The 24,295-nt window shown below is 50.8% G+C and overlaps 3 protein-coding genes across 4 annotated transcripts in view; 2 read left to right on the top strand and 1 right to left on the bottom strand.

Annotated features, from left to right (window-relative positions):
• The window catches only part of LOC125958589 (protein enabled homolog), a 1,176-nt gene extending 951 nt beyond the window's left edge, over positions 1-225 (top strand). Inside the window, exon 3 of the mRNA XM_049691713.1 lies at positions 31-225. Within this exon, the coding sequence (XP_049547670.1) occupies positions 31-225 (195 nt within the window). The remainder of the gene's footprint in view (positions 1-30) is intronic.
• An 8,758-nt stretch (positions 226-8,983) lies between these two features.
• Positions 8,984-16,588, top strand: LOC125954423 (branched-chain-amino-acid aminotransferase, cytosolic). Its single transcript, XM_049684808.1, has 8 exons — positions 8,984-9,203; positions 10,083-10,307; positions 12,461-12,670; positions 13,083-13,292; positions 13,404-13,634; positions 13,749-14,052; positions 14,407-14,561; positions 14,661-16,588. Exons 2-8 carry the CDS (start codon positions 10,290-10,292, stop codon positions 14,847-14,849), a joined length of 1,317 nt encoding a protein of 438 aa, XP_049540765.1. The 5' UTR covers positions 8,984-9,203; positions 10,083-10,289; the 3' UTR covers positions 14,850-16,588.
• Positions 16,589-16,623: 35 nt separating this feature from the next.
• LOC125954584 (ethanolamine kinase) lies at positions 16,624-19,902 on the bottom strand. Of its 2 annotated transcripts, none has more exons than XM_049685056.1 (5): positions 19,550-19,902; positions 19,253-19,461; positions 17,854-18,359; positions 17,317-17,778; positions 16,624-17,248 (listed from the first exon to the last, which is right to left on the bottom strand). In XM_049685056.1, the coding sequence occupies exons 2-5, from the start codon at positions 19,385-19,387 to the stop codon at positions 17,164-17,166; spliced, it is 1,188 nt and encodes a 395-aa protein (XP_049541013.1). In that variant the 5' UTR covers positions 19,388-19,461; positions 19,550-19,902; the 3' UTR covers positions 16,624-17,163. The 2 variants fall into 2 exon arrangements, with proteins under 2 accessions (XP_049541013.1, XP_049541095.1); XM_049685138.1 differs by having other exon boundaries at positions 19,253-19,438; positions 19,550-19,565.
• Between the last annotated feature and the right edge of the window lie 4,393 nt (positions 19,903-24,295).

The following is a 24,295-nucleotide window of genomic DNA, read 5'->3' as shown; positions in this document are numbered from 1 at the left end:
CCACCACCACCGCTCGAGGTACTGCAACAGCAGCAACACACGCTCCAGGAGCAACACGGCGAGACGGATGAGGAAGCGTCACTGGCGGCGGCCCGGTTACCACCGCCACCGACCACCGAGGAGCTGCAGCAGAATGGTTGCGCGGTGACGGCAAGCGACCACAGTGACAAGCAACCAGCAACCGAGCACGACGACAACAACTTCTACGCCGTCACCGAGCTGTAGGCGGCTGGCGGCCGAAAAAGCAACAAAACAAAACCCAGGGCATAGCATAGCAGGGGAAAAGGGGAGGGGGAGGAACCGCATCGCGCCGCTCGTGGCGTGGCGTGGCGACTGCAGAACTCCGATGAGTCGAGCCTGGTCCTTGGCGGGTGCCGGGTTGCCATCGAGGGGCGGCGAAGGGTGTCGGACGGCTCCCTGCTCCCTGCACGCTCCCCCTCCCTTCCCTTGCTTCCACCGAAGCACTGAAGACGTTACAGGCGAAGCAAGCACAACAAAGGACGATGACCATTATCGACGACAGGACGAACCGAATGAACGCACATGAACCACAATCGGCACAACAAGAATGCAATGAGACAAAGAGAAAGTACGGAGGGATAGGAGTAAGGGAGAAGAACAGGGCGAAAAAGAGAGAAAGAGAGAAAGAGAGAGAGAGCTAGCACGATAGGAGTTGTCCGCGATGAAAGCGGAATCGAAAGGCGCCATCGCCGTTACGCTAAAGGAAGTACTTAGTATAAATTTACTCGCTATGGACACTCAACCTAATACAACACACACACAAACACCTACACACTGACACACACACACAGACAGACACACGCACGCATGTACATGTACACTAACAGTCACGCGTACAGATACGTACCATTACCGAGAGCAAAGAAGTAAACAATCTAGTCTAGTAGGTGTCCGCTGCTGCCACCCCCTTGCCAAACCTCCTCCTCCTCCACCTTCTTCTTCACTCTCCCCACCCCCTCCCCCCCACCCACGGTGACGGCAATTGCTACATCTCTTTACCCTGCGGTACCGCAGCCGTCTCTCTGTGGGTCGGTCGCACTCATACCACAGCACTCTACAGCTACGTTTACGGCTGACCTTCTAGTCCACCGGCATCGAGGAGGGTGAGGGTGGTGCGGGTTACTAACGGTTTTAGAGTGCAGAGAAGCGCAGGAGGGGAGGAGAAGGGATGGGGAAGGGGGGAAGGCATGGCGGACTTCGAAATAGCATAAGCAAGGCGGACTGGAAGGAGCTGGAAACGGAGGGGGGGGAGAACGGGCAAAACGAACACAATACGCCAACATAACCTAGAAGCCATATATATATATATAGATATACAGATAGATATGTATATAGCTGCGATGACTCCTTCAGCACCGGGGATGCATGGGAGATCAGGATCGAGCTACTCTTCTCAGCCAACACTGTGTAGCCCTCTCCCCTCTATATATATACACACACACACGTACACAGACACAGACACATACATACAGGCGCGGGTGCGTCTATACATAAGGGGAATTTTACAGCCAAAGAAGGAGAAAGGACTCTTGTCTTGTCTGCGAGCATGAGTGTATCGCTTTACGCCGCCGAACGCGTATGAACGGACACGCAAACCACACACAGACACACACACACACAGACACATACAAACACACGCACACTCACACGTCACCGACTAACGATTCATTCATTCATAGTATCGTAGTCCTTTCATATAGACGTATATGGCAGGGACAGGAGAAACGGAGGGGAGAGGGGGAAGAGGAGGGAGGGGAGTACCTCGGGAACATCCCCCCGTGTTGGTACGAGAAAGGAAAGGGGGAGGGAAGGGGTGGGATTTTCACTCGAATAATGCATAATTGATAACGATAATGATTGATGCTTTAATGTTAAATGCTGTGTTTTGATCGTTTTTTCCTCGTTTTTGACCCCTCTGCGGCCTGGCCAGGAAAGCATTCTGGCAAGCACTGCACCACCGCCGCCGACCGTCGTCGTCGTCGCCACGCAGCGGTGCCTAGTTCCTAAGTTACGTTCGCTGTACCGAGCGATGGTTACCGGGTTTTGTGTCCGGTGATAGGGCCGTCGGTAGCAGGAGGTCCGGAGGAGCTCTCGAACCGACGACATATTCTGCGTGAGTCAATTTCGATGTCGACGCAGCCGCTCGCTCGCTCGCAGCAGCCCGGTTTGATCCGGTTAAACCATTTTGGCATTTGGCGCGTCTTCGGTGCCAGCGATAACCAGTTGGGAATGCGAAACGAAAACATATATACATAACAAACAAAAGGCGAAACCATAAAACCAACGGGCGAACACTTTCAGGCCAACTGAAACACTCACACACACACACACACACAGACACACACATACACACACACGCGCATACTGATACAACAGAAAACGTAACGCTACAATAAATAAGCAAAAGAGTGGTTCGCAAATGGCAGGGTTACCGCTTGGAATTGTACGAACGAACGTTAGCGGTTAGATTTATTGCAGATAGTATGAGAGAACGATTGAGCGACGGGGGAAGGGGGGTAGGGGAACTTAAACAATCCAAACAATCGTAAACCCAATCCTAGTAGTGAATCCTGCAAAACCTAGTGGCTGACAACTAATGAGACAAGGAGAGAGAGAGAGAGAGAGAGAGAGAGAGAAAGAGAGAGAGAGAGAAAGAGAGAGAGAAAGAGAGAGAAAGAATGAGAAAAAAGAGAGAAAAATAGAGAGAGAGAGAAAAGAAAAAAAGAAGAGAGAGAGAGAGAGAGAGAGAAAGCGCCCACTGGCACAGGACGGCACTGCCAGAGACTGTCAAGGTTGCCAAGTGCTTCCGGGGATGCTATTAGGCGGAAAACCAGAGAGATAGGAAAAGAGAGAGAAAGAGAGAGAGAGAGGGAGGAAGAGAAAAGGCGAATCTCAGGACGACGGACGGACGGTAGATGTGTGATCTGGCAAGAGATCTCTGGATTCGCTGTTTTTGCTCATCGTATTTTTGCTCAAATAACCCGCGAATGATCTCGTTGCTCTCGATGGAAATCGCTCCCCTCTGCACCGGCCATCTTCCTCCAACATCCCTATCCCCTGCGCCTCAGCCTCCCTCTACCAGGGTACGTTAGATGGCGGTTTCCTGGATACGCGATCATCACTAATGGCACCAGAACCGAGTGGTAGGAAGGAGAGAGAGGAGAGAGAGATGCTTAGAAACATGTTGCTTCACTCTCTCTTGCGTTCTTTCTCTCCTTCTTTCTCTCTCTATCTCTCTTCCTCTGTCTACTACTTATTGCGACGTTTTCCTTTTCCTAATTGTTTTTTTCTTTCTTGTCTGTTTGTTTGTTTGATTTTTGTAATCCTTGAATTTTCATGATCGTCAATCGTGAGCATTCCGGAAGCTGAAGAGCAAACAATAAAAACGAATTGTAGTAGAAAATACACACACACACACAAACAAATGTGCACCCGTGCGCATATCCTCATTATATAGCGATCGATGTGTGAAAGAAATGCCGATGCGAATGCGTATGCGTTAAGGTGATCGACATAATTATAAAAGAGAGGGAAGGGGGAAGGGGGAGTGAGGGACGACGAATGCAACCGATCGGTTTCCTTCCGTGTACGGGGCGCGCTCTGGTGAACCGGTTCAACGCAGACAGCAGCAGACGGGTACGGAGGCTACCCCTGATGTTCACTATCGTGTTCGGCGGCGTGCAGAAGACGTCGGAACGGTTTATCACAAAATGGCGCGATAAAAAGGTGCGCCACCACCGCCTCCCACCTCGCGCGTACCGTTCCTTCCTCCCTCCCTTCCAACTGAAGAATGTTTTTTATCTGTTTCGCGTGATCTACGGCGACGTCAGCAATATGCGCGGCGACGTTGTCCGCTCTACGTAAAACCGCGCAGAGAGGCAGAGGAGGGAAAAGAGAGAGAGAGAGAGGGGGTGTGTGGTTTGCGCATGAAGCAATCTCCTTGTTTTTCCGCAACGAGCAGCGAGTAAACAACACGGCAGCGCCCCTGCACACCATCGCACGGGGCACGGACACGGGCAGCCCCCCAAAAACCCGGCACCAGCACCAGCTCAGCATAAATGCGCATAAACAGTGATAAAGCCAACAACGGGCAGGGCCGAATTGGCGCAGGCGCTGAGCCTTTGCGAGGAGCTGGACGAAGCTGAAGCGCATAAAGCGCCGTCACGGCATTATGCGGTGCCGAAAATAAAAGGCTGCGACGGAGGCGGAGGTCGGTCTCCGCTTGATTGAAGTGGACACACACAAACGTCCACGGAAATGCGGCACGGGGAATCGGCGAGAGAAGGGAAGAGAAGGGAGTGTGGATCGCGGTCGTGCAAGCGAGCGAGCGGCAATCAACGGCCGAAGGTCGCCGCCTAGGTTGGTAGTAGGGTGGTGACGGTGACGAGGCGAGCCAGACCTCCGTTGCCGCCGTTGCTGAGAGGCTGATGATGATGATGATGATGATGATGGAGGCTCGACCCAAACCGGTTTGCCGGTTACCCCTCCTCGGCTCGCTCGCTCGCTTCGCCCTCGCGGTTCGCCCTCGTTTGCCTTGTGCGATTCTGCTCGCCTCACAACCGTGTGTGTGTGTGTGTGTGTGTGTGTGTGTGTGTGTGTGTGTGTGTGTGTGTGTGTGTGTGTGTGTGTGTGTCTGTGGCCTCAGCAGCAGCGAATCACTGTAGGCAAAAGGGGGTGATATGAGCAGGAGCCGCGGTGGAGGACGTGGAGGCGCGAGGTAAAGTGTCATTGCACCAGGTGCTTCCTGGACTGTGACTGCGACGGTGACGGCGGTGGCGGGCGGCCGGTCCACGCAAATCAACCGTGCGTCTCCATCAACCGAAGGCGCTTCTGAAACCGAAATACAGGACTCCGCATGCACAAAGCCCCGCCAGGGCCACCTTCGGCACTGATTGTGCACTCTCTCTCTCTCTTTCGTCTTCTGCTGACATTCGCCAATTGGGTTATCTGGACGCGAGATTGCAAAGGCGCCATTGTGTTGTGCGATTTTTTTTTGGGGTCCCAACACCGACAGCGGATTGCTCCATTCCATCTTCCATCCAATTTCTCTCTCTCTCACACACACACACGCATATAAGCACGGACATGTTGCCTGGAACAGGCGAGAAGCTGTAGTAGTCACGGGGAGCGAGAGGAGCGGAGGCAGAGGTCGCTCTACCGACTACGCGAACGAGCAAGATAATGGATGAACGGTGATGATGATGATGATGATGGTGGTGGTGAAGGTGATGGAGACAGTATTTTTTTGGCAACACCAACACCACCAACAACCACTAGGCGCTAGGGTGGTTCTGTGTTTTTCGTTGTTCCTTCTTTTTGTTTTTTGGCAAACTGGAACCGAGTTTGGAGTTTGGAGAGGGGGGAGGGGGGGGGAGCCGGCCGGCGGGAGCTCGAACCTGTAACCGCCCCCCCCCCCCCCTCCCCCTTCAGGGCCTTCCTCTCCCTGTTAGCACCATCGGGGTAACACAAAAGTAAGACGCAATTTGTGGTTCGGCTCGCCGAATATTGTTTTTAGCTCGCGTGAACTCGGCGGCTCCAGACTCGCGGGGTTGGGACTGGGGGGGGTGTTGTGCGAGCGGGGCTGGGGATCGCTTGTCGAAAGAGGACGGACGGACGGACGGACCGTTGTTGGAGTGTTGAGAGCTCGCGCAATGGACCTGACTAACCCCTAACAGTGTATTATTGCTGCTGTTATTGATCACTCCCTGCGTCATGGGGTAGTGTATCTGTGTGGTGGTGGTGGTGGTGGTGGTAAAACGGAGGGGTTGGAAATGTGTGATCACGGGCAAGATCCTGGCAAAACACACACACGCGCACACGCACACAAATGATTGCGTGCGAACGCGGTACTCAACTGTCCATCTAAACGCGAGAAACCTTATCCGGTCTGACGTCACTGTTCCGAGGAGGTTAATCAAAAGGGGGGGCTTAGGGTAGCGGAATGACGGTGATGACTTTCAACTATGGGACCGCTCTACGCTCTCCGCTCCGCTCCACTCAACGCTGCATGCCACGCCGCAATCTGGGACGTTCGCAACAGGACGATGGCATGTGCAGTGAACCGCGATCCGCTGATACCGCGGCACCCGTGTCCGTGTCCGTGTCCATGTGTGTGTGTGTGTGTGTGTGTTTTTTGTACACAACACAACGTATGGGGGGGGAGGCTGCCCCGGTTGCCCATCGATCGATCATCCGATCCAAACCGATCACAATCGATCGATCGCAGGTTTTGCGCAGGGCCACGTTACGTTGCGGTTATAACCGGTAGAGGGCGATATAGGGTCTCAGGTGTTGCTGCTGCTGCTGCTGCTGTATGAACCTAACCTGCTGTTGTTGCTACTGTTCGGCCGCTTCATTACCGACCGACCGAGCGTAGTTAGGCAGCGCCTGATTATCCAGCCCCCCACTCCCCTCCCCGGGCCCTACCCAACCGCTCTGAACCGATTGACGCTCGCACCGTTGCGCCGCCGCTCGTCGTCGTGTTTTGCTCCCTGCATCGCATCGCATCGCATCGCATTTTATTGTTGTTATTTCTTCGGTCCTGTCCCGGGGATGTCCCTCCCCTCCGCTTCCTCCTACTTTTGCTGTATTGCGTGCGTCATGCCCCCAGCCCCCGGACCACTTGCGCTTGATGGGGCGTCAAGGATGCATGGACCGTGCACACACACACACACACACACACAGACACAATATAGTTTGCAATTTCGCCAATTGCCACCGCCACCCGCCATGTCCGACCCACAATGTCAATTCCATTTCCATCCATTGCTGTCGGCAACCCCACCACCTCTTCTGTACCACCTGTGTTGGGTGGGGGGTGGGGGTGGGAGCGGTGGCCGGTGGAGATCCGCGAGTTATCCGGGGCGAGGATGATTGCGCGTCGTCTTCGTGGTCGTCGTCGCACCGGAACGTCCGCGTTTCTGCGTCGCAAATGTGTCCCGTGGTCACGGAAGGTTCACGGACGGATGGGAATTCCCCCCCCCCCCCCTCGGTTGTGTGTGTGTGTGTGCACGGAACGAATTCCCAACGGGCACACACGGGGCGTATGCAAAAACTGGTGCAACATTGTCGAAGGCTAACATCATCCGGAGCAGCAGGAAGCGCAGCAGGCAACCCCCTTCGACCCCCCCCCTCCCCTCCCCTCCCTTCCCTCCAGCCATGCATCGCGCACGATCTCGCTCGATCGCGTAATACAATCGGCTAATTGCGTGATGATGGAGCTGTCACATAGCACAGGCATGCCTACGGGGGGCGGGGGTAATTCTCGCTGCACAAATGGCGCTGGCCCACCATTCACCTCGCCCCGTCTCGCACACCGTCCTACATTGTTGGCCACCGGCAGGCCAAACCGTTTAGAGCGAGGGCGCAAACTGGTGGCGCAAACATGGTCGCGAGCGGGCCCGCCACGTGGCGTGGCGGATGCCGTGGCACCACCACCACACCCTCCCCCGGCCCCAGCCGTTGCCCGTCACATCAACAGCATCAAAGAGGCTAAACAACAAACCAATTTAGCACTCCCTGGCGACAATGTGTCCACGGCCAGGCAGGCCAGGCCGCGCTGGCGTGGTGCTGGAGTGGCGCACACGGAACGGTGCGCGAAACAGCGACCCTGGTTGTTATGCCCCTTGTTTACCGCGACCGCAGAACCAGTGGCAGTAGCAACAGCAGTAGTATGTTTGCGCAACAATTGTTTTTTTTCTCTTCTTTCCTTGCGTGCGTGCCTTCGTATGTGTTGATGAGGAGGAGGATGGTGGAGAAGAAGTGGAGAAGAGCCACCAGGATGTGTCCTGGGCCTGGCGCAGATCCTGGTCCCTGTCTGGTCCTCTCTCTCTCTCTCTCCCCGAGCCGCAGTTTCTCTTCAGTTGTCTGTCTGCCTGCCTTCTGTGAACACACATCATTGACAAGTGGCGCGCGCGGGGCTTGTTTACGATTGACGCGTGGCGACGGATATTATTCGCCACCGAATCACCAGCCCCCCTCTCATTCGGCTTATCATCGTAGAAACGGAAGCGTAATTGAGGTTTTTGGGGCTGAATGGGACCGGCCGGTTGGTTGCCGTTGAAGGCGAGTTGAGGATACAAAGGCAGAAGAACCGGCAACACACACACACACACAGACTCACACACGAGCGTATTTGAATGAAAGCAAGTCCCAAAAATGGTTTCCCTACTCCTACCTCGCATTTGCGGGACGTTCGGGCCTCTTCTTCCTCCGCGTCGTCGTCGTCGTCGTCGCTCGCTCGCTCGCTCGCTCCCCGCGGGCCAATTTTGCGAATTGTGCGATCCACGCACACAGGCACGCACGTACGCACGCATGCACGCACGCATGTGGTGGCATGTTCGGGTTTTTGGGTAGTGTGATGGATGGAAAGGAGGGGGGAGGGGGGTGCGAATCGTACCACTTAAGCCACGTGGCGCGGCGGTGATGGTGGTGGTGGGCATGCGGAGCATGCGGGTTACCGGCGGGTGCGCGAAAGGGTCAACCGAAACTCGTTATCGCGAGCGCACCGCTGGACGACAGCAGCAGCAGCAGGGGGTAGCGAGGCGATCGCGATGCCCGAGACGCACCTCCCTCCCTCCCTCTTACCTCCGCCATCGTCGTTGTCTTCGTCGTCGTCGTCTCGTGTGCGTCACGGTTTCGGGTTTTGCGACGAACCTTCGTCGTCGTCGTCGTCGTCGTCGCGTCGCAATCACCTTCTTCGCCGCCATCAGATCGATCCGCACGTTCTGCGTTCATCGTGTGCGTCTGTCTGTGCTGCTGCTGGTGGTGGTGGTGGTGGTTGTGTGGTGTGGTGACGGCAGCAACGGCGCTTAAAGCCGAACGTAAAGATGGTGCCCGATAGTGTGCCAGAGACACGGCGCTCGCTCGGTAGAGCGTAGGAAAGAGAGGAAGAGAGGAGGAGGAGAGAGAACGAGACAGATGAGAGGCGCGGGAGCGAACGAGCGTTCCGGTGGGGCGATCCTACAGCGGCGGGGACACTTTTTATTCTCGAACCGCGTGCGAGGGCTCGCCAGTATCGTTTCGCTACTTCACCAGTGCACATACCGCTGCCAGTGCGCACACAGCCGAAGCAGCAGCAGCAACAGCAACAGAAGCAGAACCAGGATCATCTCCTCCTGCTCCTTCTCCAGCTTCACCTTCAGCCAGAATCAGCAACCAAACCGAAGGAGCGGAAGCCCCTTGTGAGTGTTCCGTGTGTCTCGTGTGTGTGTGTGTGTGTATATTGGGGCGTTCGTTTCGTGTGAGCAGTGTGCAGTGTGGTTGTTGTTATCTGAGACGGGGTGGGTGCGCGAATCGATCGTTTTGTGCTATCCTTTGGAGGATCGGTTAGCGAGACAGCAAGTGAAGCAAAGAGACAGAGAGAAAAAACGGAGGAGCGAGAAAGACAGGCCAGACAGGGGAGAGAATAACATTGATTGTAATTGAAGGAACGTGGGCGACACCGGCCGGCGGCCGGCAACGCAAATCAACCCACCCCAAAAACCCACCGCTTCCGCTGGTCCATATTCCACGAGTCAAACTATTGCGACGCAACGATCCTTGCGACCGCTTTCTTCAGCTTCTTGGGCGCAAGTGCGCGCTCAGGATCGCCATCACCGCTGCCACCGGTAACCGGTGCCCCCCCTCCCACAGGCTCCTGATATGGTTGCCCGAGCAATACTCCTACAGCGGTCGCCACGAGATGGACGCATGTCCCCGAGGTCGATCGATCGATTTCGTGGCGTTTTGCTTTTTCCTCGTCATCTTCTGTTTCTTGCTTGTTTTGCTAATTCTGTTATCTCCGCGTGGGCACGCTTATCGTAGACACAAACACACACACAGACACACACAAGCACAAACACACAAACACAGATCACCTTGCGCTTGCTTGTGCGTTGCGTTCGATCGTGCGCTCGACAGTGTGTTGTATTGTCAAAAGTTGCTAAACCGCGGAGTAGACGAAGAGAGAGAGAGAGAGAGAGAGGCGTGTGCCTCTTCTTTACATCCTGCTGCTACGGTTACGTGTCCTTATGTTCAGATCTCTCCAAACCTAATTTCTATCCTTGCTCTTTCTTCAACAGCTCGCCAACATCAAACGACAACAAATAAACGGCTGGGGTGGAGCAAAACACAGAGAGAGAAAGAAAGAGAAAGAGAGAGAGAGAGAGCGATCGCGAAGGATCTAGAACTTGCCAGCGAACCAGCCAGCCATCGTTCGCTCTCGACTCTCTTGCCGCCCCTCTACTGCTGCACCTTCCAGCCGCTTCCAGCGCACTAGCGACGACAACATGGTCCTCCGGAGTAAGGTAAGGCCGCCGGCGAGAATACCCGCTTCCAAAACAAATCAAGCCACCTGTCCCCCCCCCCCCCCCCCGCCCCGTTTGTCGGTGACTGTCGTTGGTCTCCTTTCGCTTTCGATTAATCGTGCTTTTGTGTGGTAGGCGGACTGGAGGTGGTACGCGCGCGCGCAAACGAACAGGTTTGGCGCGTTTGTGCGGAGGGGCATGTTCACCGCATCTGCATCATGGCCGTGGCCTTTCTGGTCGTTATGCTGCGCTACCTCCCACCTTCCCATCCCATCCCCTATCGCCGTACGTACTTAAGTACGTAGCGGCGACGCTGATGAGAGAGAGAGGCTCCGATGTACCCCCCCCCTCCCCATCCTTCTTCGGGGCTGTTTCGGATTCTGGAACTACCCACGCTCTAGTAGTATGCTCAATTCGTAGCATAGTGTGTGAGCGCGCGCGCGCGTGTGCGTGTGTGTGGAATGCTGTATGCTGTGACGGCGAAATTGGCGGTCACCGAGACACCACAACAGCACACAGGTAGGGTTGTCGGACTGCAGAAACTAGGAGCGTAAACACTGTTGGCAAGGGCTTTCGGAGGAGTTTTCGCTCTTGTTACTGTAGCTGTTCGCCATCGCCACAGTTAATTGTTTGCCGCCTAGCCACTGTGTCGATCAATTGTGTGATATACGCGCCGTGTGTTGCGCTACTATAGTGCCGTAGTGTGCCCGTTACAGGCGTACCTACGATTCGCATTGGGCTGATCGGATCGGGTTGACGCAAGTCCGCCAAAAGAAAAACAAACGACCGTAACCAGCTATCAATCCAGACGACATCGGCAGAGACCCGAAACTGTTCGGCCGGCGGGTCTCTTAAGCGTGAAGAGACCCGGTTGCATATACCTTCCGTCAATGGGGCAGTAGCAACAACATCAGCCAACCTAACCGTTAGGAAGGGGCATCGGAAGATTTTTACTGTCGCTTGGGCGTCACATACACACCCACCACACATGCACGATCAGCGTAAGCAACATGAACCCAGAACAATAGCTACTACTATTTACTATTTGCAACGACGTTCTCGTACCTCTCCCCGGGAACCGTTTTGTTTTAAACGCTCTAATCGGCAATCGGATCACCCCCCCCCCCCCCCCTTCCTCTCCCCTACCCTGCACCTTCCCTTCCCCAAATCCAACGCCACAAAGCATCGGATCCCTGAGCGAATCGTGGCAAAATGTGAAATGACTGCAGCTGATAAAGCTGCAGTCAGTGTAACGGAGAAATAAGATAGATCATCCCGTTGCTTCCTTATCACGCACACACACACACACACACACACACACACACACACACACACACACACACACACACACACACACACACACACACACACACACACACACACACACACACACACACACACACACACACACACACACACACACACACACACACACACACACACACACACACACACACACACACACACACACACACACACACACACACACACACACACACACACACACACACACACACACACACACACACACACACACACACACACACACACACACACACACACACACACACACACACACACACACACACACACACACACACACACACACACACACGCAGTTCGAGGAGGCAGTCGGTGATAGGCGAAACAAAACATGGAAGGCAGGCGAGACGAGGTGTACCCACCGACGACAGCATGTGCAAACAACGAATCGAGGCCGCTTCGGTTTGAAACAGAGACGAGAGACGAGAGCAGCAAACAGCTATAGCTATGGCAACAGCATCAATCCGTTGGAAGGATGAAGAGGAAAAGTGGGAGGGGGGGGGGGGAAGAAGTCCGTACTGATTGACTCAGGAGGCTGGAGCATTCGCACCAATTGCCAAGAACTTGGCCCGAGATGTGTTCGTCATTGAGCGATGATAAGCGAAATCCATCCGCCACGCCTCCTTGCCTGCGTGTGGATGTTCCACCGATAAGCGTATTCCCTCCGTATCTGCCACCTCATACCGCGACACCAACTCTCCCTGTATGTTGCATCTCAGTCTCAATCTCGCCCATATTTTCATACTGCGCCCAAAAACATACCTGAGTATCCTTTCTGAATTCCACGTGTTTTTCATTTTCTTCTTCTTCTTCTCGTTCATTCCCACCAGCAACTAGTCCGGTATGCCTTCCAGCGGCTACTGCTGCAGCATCAGCAGCAGCAGCAGGTGCGGCTGTGCAGCGGCCATGGCATCCAGCAGCAGACCGCGCTCCGGGTAGAGGAAGAGGACAGCTTCCCCAAGCTGGCCGACTTACCACCAATGGCCGCCCCGTTCCCGATGACGCTCGAGCACGCGCCGGATGTGGGCGAACAGTTCAAGGTAAGCCGCTGGCGGCAGCAGTACCGGGTGGTCGCGTTACGGGCATTAATGCAACGATTGCGCGGCGATTCCGCTGCCCCGTACGAGGGCGCAGGGAGCCAGGGGGGTCGCGTACGGGGATCAATCGTATGCCTCGTACCGGTTCGCGCCGCGCTGCTCGTGACGTCGCCAAAGTCGGAATGCAAATGCCATGTCCGTCACGGCCAACACCGGAACGATGCCCTACGACCTCGGCAGCGTCGAAATGGCAGCTATCCGCTGGTGTAGAAGACGAAACAACTGCGGAATGCCTTTAATTCATGTCACTCTCACTTCATACACTTTTTCTCTTTCTCTTTCTCTCTCTCTCTCTCTCTCTCTCTCTCTCTCTCTCTCCTGTTTGTCTTACACTTGTTCGCTCCGCACCACACAGTACGCCGATCTGAGCGTGCGTCTTGCGGCGCCGCACCAGCTAAACCCGAAACCGGACGTCGACGATCTGGCATTCGGCAAGTACTTTACCGACCATATGCTACGCGTGTCCTACCACCGTCGTCTGGGCGGCTGGCAGAAGCCGGAAATTACGCCGATGGAAAACCTAAACCTGCACCCGGCTGCCAAGGTGTTCCACTACGCGATCGAGGTAAGTCGTCGACCGCAACACCTAGCGTGCAACGGCCCACTGCCAGTGAGGGACGGAGCGTGACACACCTTAATGACGCACCAATCTTCCTGCTCCGCATTTCTCATGCAGCTGTTCGAGGGCATGAAGGCGTACCGGGGCTACGATGGCAAGATTCGCTTCTTCCGCCCGGAGATGAACATGGCGCGAATGAACGTGACCGCGTACCGGTCCGGGCTGCCAACGTTCGATAGTGAGGAGCTAATCAAGGCGATGGCCCGACTTGTGACGATCGACTCCGAGTGGGTGCCGCACACGGAATCGGCCAGCCTCTACATTCGCCCGACGCTGATCGGGATTGAGGTAGGCAAATCGCGCGGCATCGAACCCAAAATTTTAAAATTCTTTAAATTCACTGCTAACCCGCACTCGCTCTTGCTTCCCCGCACTTCTTCCCGTACTACCTTACGCCAACAGCCGACCCTAGGAGTGGCGTCGTCCGATTCGGCCCTGCTATACACGATCCTGTCGCCGGTCGGACCGTACTTCAAGCCTGGCGTGAGTGGGCTCAAGCTGTACGCCGATCCGAAGTACGCCCGGGCGTGGCCAGGCGGCGTCGGCGATCGGAAGGTTGGCTCCAACTACGGGCCCACCATTCACGTGCAGAAGGAGGCAGTGCGCAATGGGTGCCACCAGGTGCTCTGGTTGTACGGTGATGATCACCAGCTAACCGAGGTCGGGGTGATGAACATCTTCATGCTCTACATGAAGGAAAACGGAGGTAAGCAACATCAGCGTTTGTGCAGCGATTCATTTAGGAATGGGATATATTCATAGCACTTATAGTGTGTCGTGGCATTAAACATCAATTTGTATATCAAGCTCAAACGCAACATTTGACTTACCAAAATGCAGTTGTAATTCAAAGGTACCATTAATTGGCTCCTTTTCAGACCAAATACCATCGACTGGTATTGGAAGGGTTTTGTTCTTGGTCAATGCAATCGGATTATGGGAGGGGATGTTTCTGTAGGTGCATCTCTTCCCTTTGCTCAGTGATTCCTAAATCATCAATGAACCCAAAATCTATCGTATCGATGACCCTTTTATTGCATTGCATCTTCATTTCATATAGAGCGCGAGCTGCTGACGCCTCCATTGGATGGGTTGATCTTGCCGGGTATAACGCGCGACTGCATCATCCGTCTGTGCCACCAGTGGGGCGAGTTTTCGGTACGCGAGCAAAAGTTTACCATGTCCATGGTAAAGAAGTTGTCGAAAGAGGGCCGGGTAAGTGTTTCCGCCACAACGCATCGTCCTTCACATCTTACTTACTAGCTCATTGATCCGCGTTTGCTTTGGTTTTATCTTTCTTGTTTGTGTTGGTAGCTGCTGGAGATGTTTGGCGCTGGCACGGCAGCCGTCATCAGCCCGATTGAGTGCATCGCATACATGGGCGACGAGATTTTCGTGCCAACGGAATCGCACGACAGTCCGCTGTACCGGCGGCTCTACACCACGCTCACCGACATCCAGTACGGCAAACTCGAACATCCCTGGGCCTACGTCATAGACTAAGCGATACCAGGGTATTGGGCCTGTTCTGGTCCATGTATTGTGCCAGGATGCCTACGTTCCATGTATGCCTTCCCCGTTCGTTCGGTTTTGGGCAGCCCAACCCTGTTGGTAGCGACAGAACGACTTGAAGCCACGCGAGCGCACCGTGTCACCATGATGGAAGACACGAGGCGTTTTTCATGCGCTATCCCTCGATCCTTCAAATCTAACATTCCATCAGCAAATCCGTCTCCGTGTTGTGCCCTACTTCTACACCATTCCCACACGCTCATCCTTAACTCCTTTTAGCCCATGCTGTGTTTATAGCAGCGAAATAGCGAATCGATAAGAATCATGTAGACGTTAGGCGGATCCTGCCGCTTGCGTTAGCTTGTTGTGCCGAATGAATGTATGATGAGCATTGAGGAGATGTGATACCGTCGCGGGTAGTAGTAGTAGGGGCTAAGTACACACTCCGAACTCCTATGCCACGGTTGAGTCGCGCGCAACGATCAATGAACGACACAAATTTAATTTAATTTTGATTGTTTTTAATTTACTATTTACAACAGAGCGCCAATCCTTAGCCAAAACCCCCATTCTCGCGCTCGCCATCCTCTTGGGAAGGCTTTAAAAGACAGCGAACATAGGTTAAAGTAGACGCTATAGCGTATAGACAAGTTTCCACCAGATCGTTATCGTACTGTGGCTAAACGTGCATTTACTAGTATCTAAGGCTTAAGGACGGTTCAAACGGGGGTGGAACATGGCGACTCGAACATACCGATTTGCCATATTTTAGATTTTCAAGCTCTCCGTTTCTCTCTCTCTCTCTCTCTCTCTCTCTCTTCTCTCTATATATATGTCTTTCTATGCTTTTAGGTCTTGTAGTTTATTATGCAAGACCTAGTGCAAAACCGGAGTATTTTTTCATACTGAGGTGACTGCTGTATCGCTAGCGGTTGTTAGATATATTAGCTCCCAACTTATCGGCGACATTCTAGCTCTTGTTCAAGTCTTCCTTCAATATTATCGTTGATTGGGATGTGCAAGGGAAACGCAATCGTCAAAAGAAAATTGTATCATTTACCAATTATGAATGTGCAACTACACCTACCGCCGGTCTCCATCCCGTTTTACCTGTTGCTTTCTGTCTTGTGATTTATAGGCCCTCCCTAGTTGTATACACCCGTTCGCATTCTCCTCCATATGGTTTTCCAAGAAGATTAAAAAAGAAAAAGTATCCAAACTGCCCTTTTTCAGATCGGTACATAAATATTTTCTCTATTTCGTGGATGTTGTCCCTTTTTATTGTGTATGTATGAGCGCAGAGATCTTTTTAAATTAATAATAACTTCATTTCTACTTTCCTTTGTTCTGAGAGAACAATGTTGTGTCGTACAAAGCAAGAAGAAAGTGCATTTCCTCCCAATTTGATGTATCTCTTTTGTACATATAGTGAAAGAGACAGGTTAGTGGTTCACAATCGTGGGAGTTGTTGCTACTGCTGTTGTGCCATCTACGACAGATTACGCATGTGTACAGTAGAAGGTGGCGACTGCAGTATATATCCTATTTGCAGGCGTTTCTAGATGACTTTAATTGGTTAAGATTAGTTAAGCGTATGTGTCATAAATGTTGCTATGCAAAGCCGCAAGTGTAATTAGTGCGTGTATAGGCAGCGAAATCAGGATGAAAATAAATTGTGGGTACCTCAACTCGTTTTTTCTTTTTTCCACCCTTGACGACGAACAGAGCTAATAAAATAGAGTACTCGCAGTTGTAACAAATGCAGTATAGTAAGTTTATTTATCATAGCTTGCTTTGTGAATGTTTACAGTATTGCAACGTACGGTAAGGCTTATTTCATTGTGTTTTCATTTCTTTTGGAACAATATCGCATATTCTTCGCTTTTTTATGATTGCATGAACAAAATGCTCTGGCAGCAAGCCGGGCGGATGAGCGAGAGCTGCAACCAGTGCAGTGCGATAAGTCATATCGTTCTCGAAGTTCTTCAATACTTCATGTCGTCCTCGACTGAAAGAATGCCAGTGTCAACCGGACCCTACACTATATTTCGCTTCGCGAAACGTTTAGACATAGCACACATGGTGCAAGTCTATAGTAACAAATAATGGAAGGATAGGAGGAACAACGATCGCGTAACATTTTCTTTTGCGAGGAGCTCGGAATATCGCAAGAGAAAACCAGAAAGCGAAAAGGAAAAAATAGGAGATCTAACATTAAATAGGAATGAGAATTATGTTGGAATTATTTATGCAGGCAGTCAAAAAAAAGAGGTAGGCCTGTTGGAATTATAAAAACAAAAATCAACTATTCAGGGTACCAGTCAGGGAGTTGTAGCTCGAAAAATATTTCCATGTTTCGGCGATACTCAAGAAATCTGGCTTCGGCAAACCTGAAAAGGGAAACAAGATAATTGAATGACAGCGCACGGGGAGGTGTGTCCCGCATTCGAATGCTTACCGAACATAATCGAAGTCGATAGCGGAATGTTCGGCCTGCACGAGAGCCCACACAGCCCACATAAAATGAGCCGCCAGAGCGTACTGGTTCACTTGCACGTACAGATATTCCGCTTCGTCCTCGACTTTTCCTGGTAAATACTTATCATACCCATGGTACTCTAGGAGATATTCGGTCAACCAACGCAACTGGAATTCACGAGAAGGATAGCGCTCGTAATCGATCTCGTCGATACCAGCAAACTCGGCAAAGTGGTTGCCAATATCGAACGCCTGATGATTCACTCCAGCATACTCGTAGTCGATAAAGGACACCTTTTCATGGTCCTTGTCGTAGATCACGTTCCCGAGCAGCAGATCGTTATGGCAAAACACGACCGGGCTGGGGATATCCTGGAGACGTGCATAGAGTATGTCGAACTCGAGCCGCAGGTCACTTGGGCAAGGAAACGTCTGCCATACCCTAGCATGTCAGAAAAAAGCAGACAGATAAGGAATTTTGAGCGCAGAAAATAACTCCGGCCTGAGACAAACTAACCGGTCGTTGATGATAGGATCGGTGAACCGCTCCGGCACCAGCTCTAGGAACTGATACACTTTCCCTTGCAATACTGGCCTCTCAAACTGTACTTTTCCGGTAGGGACCTTCTTATGCATCTGGGCCATGCGGCAGGCAACCAGCGGCCAGATATCATCGTCCTTGCAGGTATCCGGTGTTAATGTTACTCCCGCCTCATACGCATACGCCATTCCGTTTTCAAAGGTCGCGTACAGGGCCGGTGCGAGGCCGTACTTGTGTAGGAGAAGTATGTTCTCAATCTCCTTGCCTCGATCGATCAGCAAATCCGTTTTATGGCCATACACACGCACCAGAACGACATTATTGTCCAATTTCGCGTCTGAGAGGCTGCCGGTGCTGCCGTTGCTGCCGTTGCTGCCCTCACTACTGATGATGCTTTGAGTGGAGGGCGTGTCAACGATGTTGTTTTGACTGGGTTCATAGAAGCATCCGACCAACTTGTTCGTGATACCGTCTGTAAAAAACTATGGCAAACAGTTATATAGCACATGTAATAATAATATGATATCGTTGAATTAGACAAAAGTACGTAGTACAGCCTACAACACGTTGGCCCATTCCTGCTAGATCCCTGAATGTTGTATCAGATAGCAAGCAAAGAACATCACACCATCTCTTTTTCTTGGCACTTGGCCAATCATGTAGATCATGATAGCGGGACGAATTGTAGTCGCAAATCGCAAAATGGGTCCGGTGCCCGGTGCCTTCGACTCGACGGCAAGACGCTGCTATTTACATGCTCAATTTTGTTTCATTATCACCATTGCCTCACCCCGTTATCACTTGATAGCTATGGCTATTGTGAGCATTGCCTAATGTCCATACTAATAGCCCGTGTCGTTTGGTGTGGTCTCATCCTTTTCCGCGCAAAGACAAAACAAATATTTTAAGAATAAAAAGACAATCTAACATGATTAGAGACTGCGTGTGGCGCTGAGGATTGATGGCAAGCCCTCATCACATGCCACATGGTTTACCTCGAGATGTGCATTGGGGATACACGTTGAAGCGATAAGTAACATTCAAGCGTTCATTGTCTAATGTTGAAAAGTTGGTCTCCGGTCTGGACAATAATCATGTCAAGATAAGTCTGACTGACTAACCAGTGAGCGGAAGATCGTTGTCTTGAGATAGCTTACTTGGCTTCCCTTATCCATTTTCCCGGTTAGTTTTCTTCGTCTTCGTTTCTTCGAGTACGCTTGAAGCAAAATCGGTAAAATTTAGCCGGCATTCGATCGTGTGTAGATCTCTTCACTTGACTGTTACAAAGTGTGCTTACCGATTGCCTATCAATTACGCTACTATCTTATTGTTCATATTGATAGGCGCACCTATTTAAACTGTTTTACTAACTAACCTTACAACGAATATCGCTGGATTGCCAGTTCGGTCTGATAATCTGCAGTATCTCGAGGGCGCCTTCGATGACCGAGTGCTCTTCAACGGTCAGCGATAGATGCGGTACAGCATCGGCCATCTTTCCGCTATTCATGCGTCAATTTGATCAAAGTAGCGCGCACCGCTCCAGTCAAGACGGCTAAAACTAGTCACGAAACAAACGGAAACCTGTAACAGCAAACAACGATTTAAATTTCGATGGCCTTTTGCATCGAAGTCTATTGTTTTGCCAGCAGTGCTGGTTGGACAAGCTTACCACAGCAGGAGCACAAAACACGTCTGCTCGCCTCACTCTGCAAAAAACAAATATGGATGGCACGCGACTTTTGCTACGAACCGGCTGGAAGAGTTTGGCCAAATAGAACCGCTCAAGAGGGGAAACGGCGATAACCGATTGAACGGCTCAAAGACCCAGCAGATGCGTGCGGTTGTTTCTTTCATGCAACACTTGCCTGCAGGCGGCTTGTAGGTCGCTTCTTATCACTATTCTAGTAGTATTCTAATTATCACTAATCTATTATTATTTACTAAATTTTTCGTTTTAAACGAATTAAACGAAACGAAACGAAACGAACACTGGAAAGAAATATATGGCTTTTTAATCCATAACAAGTTTATTAGAATGCCGTTATATGGCCAACGATACCCCTTGTCCAGACACGTTGTTTTAAATAGAGAGGTGGTGTCTTAGCCGCTTTGACAGGTCACCATTTTGAATTTGTTTGACAGTGGTGGCCGGACGCTCTATATCAACAAAACCAAGTGAATTTCAAGAAGAAGAAGAAGAAGACATGGGCAAGTTTAATGGTTTTATCAGGCAATGTACCTGATTTCACTCTTTTTCGAATTTTTAAATGATTTATCTCTCTATTTAAGATCAAACAAGCGACCGAGTTGTGTTTTAAAGCGAGTGAGCACGGTCCAGGAACGTTAGTGTTACGAACGCGTAACACAAAACCAGCTTAGGAACAAAATGAATAAAATGTAGGAATTCCAATAGTGGCCAGAAAGTGTCGTGCACATGCAGCGCGACTATAGAGCAGCATAAGGTAAACGTTCCAGCATAGGATAAACAAACGTTCCGAGTTCCGAACAAAGCGAGCGAGTTCCAGCATAAACAACGTTCGCGATCGAGTTCATATTTCGTTCAAGAATAGCACTAAGTGACGAATTGCAACTTTGAAGAATTGTTTATAACATTCTGTCTCGCTCTTACCAATTCGGTAAAGGGTACCAAATCTGTATAAAAGCGACGAAAATTCTGAATAAAATTATCACTTTCACTTGAGATCACTTCGAGAGTAGTTCTTCTGTAGTTGATCAAAAGGAAGGATCCCGTGGAGACCAGCAATCACTGGACGGTGTGACCTGCTCCGCCTGGATTCAAAGGTTCCGTGGAGACCGGCAATCACTGGATGGTGTGACCCGCTCCGCCGAACTGATTCTGCTGATCAAGAGAAGGGATCCCGTGGAGACCGGCAAGCACTGGATGGTGTGACCCGCTCCGCCTGGATCCAAAGATTCCGCAGAGGCCGGCAAGTACTGGATGGTACGACCCGCTCCGCCGAATCTTATTCTCGAAAGAAAAATTGCTCCGCTCGGTGGTGATCGTAGGTAAGGTGATCGCGTTGGCACGCAAACGCCACTGCGACCGTCGCTCCTTCGCGCGATAGAACGGTCGCTCCGAAATACAACATGGTGGCTCCAGAGAGGAATTACACACCGCGTGCGTGGTAATTTCTAAATCGAACCCGCGATTGACGTGCTGTCGTCAGTAAGAACAGCAAGTTATCGTTATAAGTTATATCAAGTGTTCGGAAGGCATCAATAGAATGCCAACCCGTAAATATACGGTTCCGGAGTGAAGAACAGTTTCACCGGTGCAGAAAATCTTAAAAAAAAAAAAAAGAATCGTACCGCACGAGATAACCGACGGCCAGACTGTATCAAAGTAATACAACTGTGTGTGAAATATCACCGATTCGGGTAAACGCAGTGTACACCGGATTGTGCTCGTCTAAGAACCCACATCTCGACCGTCGCCACAGCGAGATATTGCCAAAAGGCACCAAGTGTCAGTGTGTGATAGTTGACCGGAGCAGAACCACAGGGCATCGATTCTTGCGGATTCAGCAACGAACAAACTCGTCATCACAGAAGACAACGCTACTAGAACCTGCAAGGACGGTTCACCTCCAAAAGGAGAAACGGTATTAGTAAAACGACCGTTCGAATTCAAACGAAATTCGAACGGCGGGTAAGTACCACACCACAAGGTAATCGTATCGTTTCAATATAACGAACAATTTGTCGGAAAAAACCAAAAACACCCTTCCTATTCTGTCCTTTGAATCAGAAATAACATTCACGATGTCATACAAATTCGTGATTAATACAGTCGGCAATTGTCGACTGTGTCAGAATCCCGACGATGAAATCGCCAAGATGATCGACTGCAGTGAGTGCGATCGTCTTTTCCACCTAGTATGCGTGAAACTGACACGCAAGCCGACTCGAGAAGAGCACTGGCTTTGCACAAAGTGTCAGAAGATCTCATATGAATTAAATCGTCTTAAAGACCTAGCCCAGAAAAGGGTCTCAAAAGAAGACGAAGAAAAGGATACAAGTATGTTTGAAACCTTGCTTGAACGCTTGGTATTAGGACAGCAGCAACAAGCTAGAGATCAAACTCAAGAACTTGCAAAGATAGTACAAACTATCACAAAGGGTAACGGTGAACCTTCGCCGATAGAAATCTTGCTGAAGAGGCAAGCATTAACCCAACTACCGAAATTCGGTGGCAGTGCTAAAGACTGGCCGAATTTCAAGAAAACGTTCGATGAAACGTCTAGAGAGGGAGCCTTTTCTGATATAGAAAACTTGAATAGACTGAAGCAAGTCTTACACGGCACTGCTTTAAAAGGCGTCCAACAATTAATGATGGAAGCCGAAAATGTGCCGGAGATTCTAAAAAGATTAGGCGAAACTTTCGGAAGACCTGATCTGGTTTACATGGAGTTACTCAACGATCTCTACAAAATCAGAAAGGATTCAAGAACTGTCATCATAGATATGACAAACGCATTAGAGAATATCGTTAAAAATGTGCACCTAATGGATAAACCAGCATATTTGAACGATCACAGGTTGGTCATGGAACTTACGGCAAAATTACCGCACCCAATTCAGGTTAAACGAGCCGAATACATGACTCAACATGAATCCTCCTTGGACATCCAAACATTGGATAATTTATGTGAATGGCTTAAGCCATTCGCTAAAACAGCACTAATGCTGAGCACCATTACAATCAATAATCATAAAGGGACGGTAAACTTCCATGAAAAATCGACGGAATATAAACCAAAGAAATCTGTTGTCTTTCGGAGCGACCGTTCTATCGCGCGAAGGAGCGACGGTCGCAGTGGCGTTTGCGTGCCAACGCGATCACCTTACCTACGATCACCACCGAGCGGAGCAATTTTTCTTTCGAGAATAAGATTCGGCGGAGCGGGTCGTACCATCCAGTACTTGCCGGCCTCTGCGGAATCTTTGGATCCAGGCGGAGCGGGTCACACCATCCAGTGCTTGCCGGTCTCCACGGGATCCCTCCTCTTGATCAGCAGAATCAGTTCGGCGGAGCGGGTCACACCATCCAGTGTTTGCCGGTCTCCACGGAACCTTTGAATCCAGGCGGAGCAGGTCACACCGTCCAGTGCTTGCTGGTCTCCACGGGATCCTTCCTTTTGATCAACTACAGAAGAACTACTCTCGAAGTGATCTCAAGTGAAAGTGATAATTTTATTCAGAATTTTCGTCGCTTTTATACAGATTTGGTACCCTTTACCGAATTGGTAAGAGCGAGACAGAATGTCTTGAACAATTCTTCAAAGTTGCAATTCGTCACTTAGTGCTATTCTTGAACGAAATATGAACTCGATCGCGAACGTTGTTTATGCTGGAACTCGCTCGCGAACGTTTGTTTATCCTATGCTGGAACGTTTACCTTATGCTGCTCTATAGTCGCGCCGCATGTGCACGACACTTTCTGGCCACTATTGGAATTCCTACATTTTATTCATTTTGTTCCTAAGCTGGTTTTGTGTTACGCGTTCGTAACACCGCCCTTCGTAAAACATTCTGTTTTACCTAATCTGAACGCGTGTGATTATAGCTAAATATTAAGGAAAGAGAAAAGGCAAACAATTGTGTTCGGCGGGTCGCAACTGATTGCTCGATGCTGAAGCCGAACCGATGCGTTGCTAGATGCTGGTGTTGACACTTGTACGTTCGGGTTACGCTGCGTTTCGGTGCCGAAGTTGATGTCGTCTTGTAATCGTCATCCATCATGTTAGTTATCCGTTGCGTTCAAGGGTGGATAAATAGGATTCTTGCGGAACTGCACGGGCGACGCTGCCGAATCGTCGTTATCGCCTTGGCTTAGTATCTCGTTGCTGGACCTTTGTTGCATATGTTTTCTGTGGGATAGCAAATTCGTAAGTGAGTCCCAGAAAGCGGCAATCAATTGCCATCCCAATCCATAGATATCGTATAAGATTTTGCCATGAATAATGGTGTCGATGGTGAATTTGATAGTTCTGCATATAATGTATAATCCGATGGCTGTGGACGTAATATTGCCTAGCCATGTTGACCAGGATAACAGTTTCGACCAGTATTTTTGTAGCGCGTTGTCGATAATTTTCTCGGAAACTAATGCATCGAATTTAAAGCCTTGAAGGTTAGGATGACGGCCGGCGATGATTTGATGTAGAACTGACGAAGCTATCTTCTTATCTCCTTGCTCGTACACCATGCTCTTCATCTTTTCTAGGCTTTCGGCGTCATAAACCCCGGATTGCATCAGGTTTGGTAAGGATGTGTACGACCAGCTGGTTATAATGTCTGTTGTCAGCTGCTGAGGGGCCGTTGTTTCTCGTAATTTTTGGTCCGTGGTATACCATCTTCCGCCTATCATGAATTTGGCGGGTAGCAATTGTGT

This window comes from Anopheles darlingi, chromosome X (genome assembly GCF_943734745.1).
Source record: "Anopheles darlingi chromosome X, idAnoDarlMG_H_01, whole genome shotgun sequence".
Lineage (NCBI taxonomy): Eukaryota > Metazoa > Arthropoda > Insecta > Diptera > Culicidae > Anopheles > Anopheles darlingi.
Note: the sequence above shows the minus strand (reverse complement) of the source record. Positions and strands in the feature narration are given on the sequence as shown.